Source organism: Gadus morhua, chromosome 4, assembly GCF_902167405.1.
Source record: "Gadus morhua chromosome 4, gadMor3.0, whole genome shotgun sequence".
Taxonomy (NCBI): Eukaryota; Metazoa; Chordata; class Actinopteri; order Gadiformes; family Gadidae; genus Gadus; species Gadus morhua.
The window spans coordinates 6,006,124-6,013,623 of record NC_044051.1 but is presented as its reverse complement, the minus strand read 5'-3'; the positions used below and the strand labels follow the sequence as shown (position 1 = coordinate 6,013,623).

Below are 7,500 nucleotides of genomic sequence, written 5' to 3'. Positions count from 1 at the left end.
TGTGTGTGTGTGTGTGTGGTGTTGTGTGAGTGACGTTGTGTGTGTGTGTGGTGTTGGGTGCCTCTAGTCTCTCAGGGTGTGCGTGCCGGTCGGAGCATCGCAGTGTCGAGCGTCTTACGCCCTAGTGTAGACCTGGCGGCAACACAGACCGAGGAGTCACACACACACACACACACACACACACACACACACACCCACACACACACTCTGACAAACATTGGTCTGATGCCAAACCGAACAGCCTCCACTCTGAATGACACTCACACACGCACACACACACACACAACGTAGGAAAAACCAGCCTTCTGCTGGCAATTAATAGGGTGCCAGTCAGCTGGTGTGAGAGAGAGAGAGAGAGAGAGAGAGAGAGAGAGAGAGAGAGAGAGAGAGAGAGAGAGAGGGAGAGAGAGGAGGAGAGAGAGAGAGAGAGAGAGAGAGAGAGAGAGAGAGAGAGAGAGAGAGAGAGAGAGAGAGAGGAGAGAGAGGAGGAGAGAGAGAGAGAGAGAGGAGAGAGAGAGAGAGAGAGAGAGAGAGAGAGAGAGAGAGAGAGAGAGAGAGAGAGAGAGAGAGAGAGAGGAGGAGAGAGAGAGAGAGAGAGAGAGAGAGAGGAGAGAGAGAGAGAGAGAGAGAGAGAGAGAGAGAGAGAGAGAGAGAGAGAGAGGAGAGAGAGGGAGAGAGAGAGGAGAGAGGAGAGAGAGAGAGAGAGAGAGAGAGAGAGGGAGAGAGGAGAGGGAGAGAGAGAGAGAGAGAGAGAGAGAGAGAGAGAGAGAGAGAGAGAGAGAGAGACAGGGAGAGAGAGAGAGGGAGAGAGAGAGAGACAGGGAGAGAGAGAGAGAGAGAGAGAGAGAGAGAGAGAGAGAGAGAGAGAGAGAGAGAGAGAGAGAGAGAGACAGAGAGAGAGAGAGAGAGAGAGAGAGAGAGAGAAGAGAAATAGGTCTATAGATATACATATCGATTGGGATAGTTAATTACTCATTAGATGTCAGAAGGGATTTGGAAAAATATATACATATTTTCTCTGAAGCTGTGATTGGTCAATGACGTCACAGGGCAACCAGCGATGGACGAAGGAAGCTAAGGTGTTTGCATTAGAAGAGGCTGAATAGCAACCCAGCAGTCAGACACATATCCAGACCACAGCGTAGACTCATGTGTTCCTGGAGACAGTTTATTGGTCCAGCAGAGCAGAATATCATAACAAAATCAGCAATGTACACTGGGAAAATCCCAACCATTCAGGTCATGCACTCAGTCCTTGAGGTTGGAAACCAAGGGGCAGTTAGAATCGACATGGAAAAAATAAATAAATATCATATACCTTCTTATCTTATCATCGTACAAAAAAATCTAAAACGATATTCAAGTAGAAGACGCCAAAGGGAACAGAAAATGGAGCGGGTTAGCAGTTAGCTTGGGTATGTTTTCGTCAAAGTTTAACGGATCGCCTCCATTCAGTATACAGACAGCAGGCTATAAAACATCCAGACCCACCCACACATACACCCGCACACGCACACACACACACACACACACACACACACATACACACACAAACCACCCCCCTCTCCTCACACACACACACAAACACACATACATGCACGTGATTATTAAATAAGTGAATCACGATTCATATCCCAGTAAACTGCAAACCTTCAGTCATAACTTCATTGCCCTTCATTCTTCTTTTTTTTTACAAACAATATCTGTTTAAGAAAACATATTGTCGTAAGAAAATAGAAAGTTTTACATTTGTTGTGCGTCGCGGGGAAAAAATAAACAGTATGAAAAAACAAAGTGATAAAAAGTATTCTATGTCCAAGTTGTGGTTTTGGATCGCGTTTTACGCGTTCAAACCGACTAAAGAAATGTATTGAAATGATCCAGTTAACACGTAGCAAAGATTAACAGCATGTATTTGTTCGCATGAACAACCAGATGATAATAATAATAACATAAATATAAGTAGTATAATAATAATAATAATAATAATATTAATAATAGGCACTCTAAGGACAAAAACTTTACAAGGTTCCACACAAATCCGCGTGTGCCTCCCACACGCACACACTCAAAACGTAAATGACAAATTGGCAAGTATAAAAAAAACACACAAACAGACAATCCCCAACGCTGTGCAAATTAATCGTTGATTTTGTAGCAAATGAGCAGCTAAAGAGAGTGATTCTGACAGTAACCATCATTAGAAGACACAAAAATGGGTATGAAAGCACTTGCAAAGACATGCAAGCAGCTCTGTTTTAAACTAAAACACCGTTAATGGGAGGAGCAAACGAGCAGACCTCCCATAGGATGGGCATCCACCAATTAAACTCCTCACTTCTACAGCATGTTATGCAATATTCATCAGAAATATATTCGGATTCAAATTTTCGGATAAATCACAAATTTATCAGAATAACATCAGAAACCGCCCGGCTCTCTGAAGAACGCTTGCTAAAGACGGATCCTTCTGGAACAGGATCCATATATTATGCGTAGAGAATACATCCGTTTAAAATTAAACTCGTCCCCCGAACCCGTCAAATAAACCTCCATGTCTGAGTCTTCGTCCAAGATCCACTTCCTGGATCCTCGGGGTCATGTGACACGACAGAGAGTTCTCATTGGTACTGCTGCAGAGCTTCGTGACAGTCTGTGGATTTCCTCTTCAGGTTCTGAAAAGACCAAAACAATATATAATCAATGACAAAATAATCAATCAATAAGGATCACGAGAAGGTTATGATAAGGGCAAGCGTGGGGTAGCAGGCCAGCATTTGAAACGAGGAATACAAATAGAGTTATGCAGTTCCCCTTCCTGATTCTTGGGACCTAAAAAACACTTTTTTGTTGTTGCACGGCCTGAAATCCAGTTACATCAGACCTTTCTTCAAGCCAACTATGGGTTCATGCGGTTCAATACCTCACACACACACACACACACACACACACACACACACACACACAGACACACACACACACACACACACACAACCACACACACACACACATACACAACCAAACACATAAACAAGCCATGACAAATAACCACAGGACACACACAGGGAATTGAATCAACAACTTCTAAGTCGCGGATGAACCGACAAACTGCCCTGAAGTTAGTTATGGTGTAGTTAACTCTAACAAGGAGCAAAATCACCGCAGTCGTGGGAGGAGAGTGGGAGGTTTGTTATGATCACTCTCCTTCCTCGAGTAGCGAGGTAGTGGGAGTGCGACGTCTGCCCGGGACTGACGGTGACATCACCGCCACAAAGCTGGGGGTGGTCCGTCCTGTGTGTGTGTGATGTGTGTCTGTCTGTCTGTATGTGTGTGTGTGTAGAGTCTCAGTGGGTGCCATGGCAACATGCAAATTGCTAAACTCTAGTGAACTCTGCGTGAGCCTGCCGGTTTCCAAGCTGGCCTTGCGGAGAAGAGTAAGGCAGGAAGTGATGTCGCAGACACAGCATGTGATGAGAGTTAGGGGGTTTGTCGGTACTACTGAAGGGAACAAGCATGTCTTTGTTGCCGCGCGCGTGTGTGTGTGTGTGTGTGTGTGTGTGTGTGTGTGTGTGTGTGTGTGTGTGTGTGTGTGTGTGTGTGTGTGTGTGTGTGTGTGTGTGTGTGTGTGTGTGTGTGTGTGTGTATTATTAAGCGTATGCCTCTCGGCTGTGCCATCAGTTTAACATTTTAAATGGATTTGCATCTGTTGACGTTTTGCTCATTTAAGTTTGGCCATCCGTGGCCACCGTCTGAGTGGCATGTACTCGGTGGGTACTTACAGGCAGACTTTGCCACGCCACTGCTGTGGGGAGGAGAGGAGCAGGAGAGGAGGCGGGAGGCAGCGAGGAAGGAGCAGGAGGGAGAGGAAAGAGAGGAGGAAGAAAGATAATAAAAAGAGCTTAAACAAGAAGTGGGGACAGCCGGTACAGTGCCCAATCATTGGACAGCTCACATGAAGGCAGAAAAAAGGCTTTCTGCCTGAAAGGGGAAACATTTGTTTAAGAGGGAAACTAAATCTCTTTGCACAAGTCGATTGTTGACATGAAGAATGAGGAAATGTTCCTTTTGATTAGGAGAAGGGTTTTAATGTTAAATAACAGGTGCATGATTACCAAACAGTTTCCCCATTCTTAAAAGTTGACGTGTTTATCAGCGTTTGAAGACAAACTGTGAACAATGTTATTTCTAAACCGTCACCACTTCGAGAATTGTATTTGTTAAGCAAATCATGTCAGGACTTCATGTGTTCATGCACACGTGTGTGCATATAGGTGTGTGTGTGTCTGTTTCTATGAGTGTGTGTGTGTGTGTCTATCTGTGTTGCTATGAATGTGTGTGTGGATGAGCGCGCGCGTGTGTATGTATGTGCACAGCACCTTCAGCCGTGCACACACGTGTGTGTGTGTGTGTGTGTGTGTGTGTGTGTGTGTGTGTGTGTGTGTGTGTGTGTGTGTGTGTGTGTGTGTGTGTGTGTGTGTGTGTGTGTGTGTCTATGTGCATGTTTGTGTTTGGGACCCACCTGTCCTGCCAGGGTGAGGGGGAGGTGGGCGGGGCTGCAGTGGCCGAGCGAGGAAGAGGAAGAGGAGGAGGAAGAGGAGGGTGGGTGGCTCAAAGCCCCCATGGGGTTCTCCTCTAGGTCCTCAATACGCGGCTTCTTGATGTTGGACTCTGGGCTGGTGAGGGGCGTCACACTGTTCCTCCGGATGAGGGTCCCGGGACCCCTCCTCACCTCCTGGGGGGGGGGGGGGAAGAGAGAGAGAGAGAGAGAGAGAGAGAGAGAGAGAGAGAGAGAGAGAGAGAGAGAGAGAGAGAGAGAGAGAGAGAGAGAGAGAGAGAGAGAGAGAGAGAGAGAGAGAATGAGAATGAGGGTGAAAGAGAGAGACGATGGAAAAAAAGTTTAACAAAAAAGAAAGACAGACTAAGCACTCGCCGCGCTCGGTAATCCTCTCGGTAAACATTTATCATAATACTTAAAATAACCCATTTTATTTATACAGCGCCATTAAGATATTAGAAAAACATTACAAAGACACAAAACCGAAGTGCAAACAGAAGACTGAGTCAAACATTTGAAAAGGATTCAAAGCAAGTCACACAAAAGTAAAGTGAACAGCATCCTATGAGGGAGGAAGCCCCTTAGATGGGCGTCTGTTTGCTGATTGGCTGCCTACCTCGGGTCTGTCGCGGTGGGTGTTCACCGCCTCCACGTTGAGGAAGATGGACTCCACCTTGCAGCCGTAGGCGACCGGCGTCAGCTTCAGCACCGTGTGGAGCGGACACTTCAGGTAGGGCATCTCCTCTGTGGGGGGGGGGGGGGGGGGGGAAGGAAAAGATAAACGGACTGCATTAATACAGCGCTTTTCTAACCAGTGGCCACTCGAAGCGCTTTACAATACCGCCTCACATTCACCCGTTCATGCACACATTCACACACCGACGGCGGAGTCGAGCCACGCAGGACGACAGCCAGCTGGTCAGGAGCAGTCAGGGTGAGGCGTCTCGCTCAGGGACACCTCGACACTCTGATAGGAGGAGCCGGGGATCGAACTAGCAACCTTCAGGTTACACGGCAACCCGCTCTACCTCCTGAGCTAAGCCGACTGCATCCACCAGAGAGGTGGAGAAGAGGGGGGGGGGGGGGCGGGGGGGGGGGCATGAAACAGGAAGCACTGCGCATCACACAGTGGCAACAAACATCGCACAGGGAGGTCAGATATTCCCTGGACCGGTGACGGCCCCAGGTGGCTGCTGGGAGTTGTAGTGTGCACCCACCGGCGCTCTTGTCCAGGAAGTAGGCCAGCAGGCAGCGCATGACGGCCTGGTGGCAGATGACCAGAACGTTCTCCTGTCGCTCCATCTCCATGATCACCGGCTCCACGCGCTGAACCAGGTCCTGGTACGACTACACACGCACACGCACACACCCGCACACACAGGCATGTTATTCTGGCTGTGCTTTTAGATGTGTTATTCGAAAAGGTCTTGCCATATCTTAAGAAGATATTGCATCATTCATTACTGATATGGTGTTTTGATTTCAGTTTAATGTTTATATAATGCGATATTGTGTATCTAAATAACATTCCGGCATTTGTGTGTGTGTGTGCGTGTGCGTGTGTGTGTGTGTGTGTGTAAGTGTGTGTGTGTGTGTGTGTGTGTGTGTGTGTGTGTGTGTGTGTGTGTGTGTGTGTGTGTGTGTGTGTGAGTGTGTGTGTGTGTGTACCTCTCCAGATGGGTAGCGGTAATAGTACTTGTCCTCATCTCGCAGAGCGAACTCTTCCGGAAACCTCTCCTTCATCTCGTCGTACGTCAGGTCTTCACACAAACCCTAAGTAGAGAACACACACACACACACACACACACACACACACACACACACACACACACACACACACACACACACACACACACACACACACACACACACACACACTATAATTAGACTCCTTGTTACTCACAATGTAGGGCTACACACTGCAGTTCTCTGTCTAAATATATACACACTTCCATAGTCCTGATTAAATGAAGAGTGTGAGTGTGTGTGTGTGTGTGTGTGTGTGTGTGTGTGTGTGTGTGTGTGTGTGTGTGTGTGTGTGTGTGTGTGTGTGTGTGTGTGTGTGTGTGTGTGTGTGTGAATGAGTGAGCGTAAATGAATGAGTGAGTGTATCTGAGTGAGTGAGTGAGTGAGTAAGTGAGTGAGTAAGTGAGTGAGTGAGTATACGAGTGAGTGAGCGAGTGTATATGAATGAGTGAGTGAGTGAATATGAGTGAGTGAGTGAATATGAGTGAGTGAGGTCTCACAGCGTCAATCTCGTTGAGCGCCTTCCACTGCTGGTAGGGGCCCCCAGGTGTATGAGTGAGTGTATGAATGAGAGAGTGAATATGACTGAGTGAGGACTCACAGCGTCGATGTCGTTGAGGGCCTTCCACTGCTCGTAGGGGGTCCCCAGGTCCTCGGCCGTCTGGATGCTCCGGCAGAGCTGGCTGCTCCACACCTTCAGGTTCCGGGGCTTCTGCTGCTCCACGAAGCCAGCCAGCGCCGTCGCAAACTACACACACACACACACACACACACACACACACACACACACACATACACACACACACACACAAACACAGACGCACGCACACACACACGCACGCGAACACACACACACACACACACGCACGTACGCGAACACACACACACACACACGCACGCACGCGAACACACACACACATGCACACACACACACAAACAAACACACACGCACGCACGCAAACACACACGCACGCACGCGAACACACACACACACACACACACACATTAATCATTTGTGTTTTGCTATGGATAAAAAGTTAATATATAAAAAAAATACAGCTTCTATAAACGAATCAGTCGTAGAGATGTAAACACGACGAAGTTAAAGTAAACTCCGCAATTGAGGTTGGGCTACAGTGAATCATGTTTTAGTGTGTGTGCATGTGTGCGTGTCTGTGTGTGTGTGTGTGTGTGTGTGT

At 47.6% G+C, this 7,500-nt stretch overlaps 1 protein-coding gene across 2 annotated transcripts in view; it reads right to left on the bottom strand.

The window, feature by feature from the left end:
• Positions 1 to 1,147: 1,147 nt before the first annotated feature.
• Positions 1,148 to 7,500, bottom strand: part of pfkfb3 (6-phosphofructo-2-kinase/fructose-2,6-biphosphatase 3) — an 11,432-nt gene continuing 5,079 nt past the window's right edge. Inside the window, exons 9-15 of one of the 2 annotated variants that reach the window (XM_030355308.1) lie at positions 6,903 to 7,049; positions 6,224 to 6,328; positions 5,773 to 5,902; positions 5,172 to 5,299; positions 4,520 to 4,732; positions 3,780 to 3,802; positions 1,148 to 2,675 (exon numbers count right to left, since the gene is read on the bottom strand). In XM_030355308.1, coding sequence (XP_030211168.1) covers positions 2,669 to 2,675; positions 3,780 to 3,802; positions 4,520 to 4,732; positions 5,172 to 5,299; positions 5,773 to 5,902; positions 6,224 to 6,328; positions 6,903 to 7,049 — 753 coding nt within the window. In that variant the 3' untranslated portion in view covers positions 1,148 to 2,668. The remainder of the gene's footprint in view (positions 2,676 to 3,779; positions 3,803 to 4,519; positions 4,733 to 5,171; positions 5,300 to 5,772; positions 5,903 to 6,223; positions 6,329 to 6,902; positions 7,050 to 7,500) is intronic. The other variant, XM_030355307.1, reaches the window with a different exon arrangement.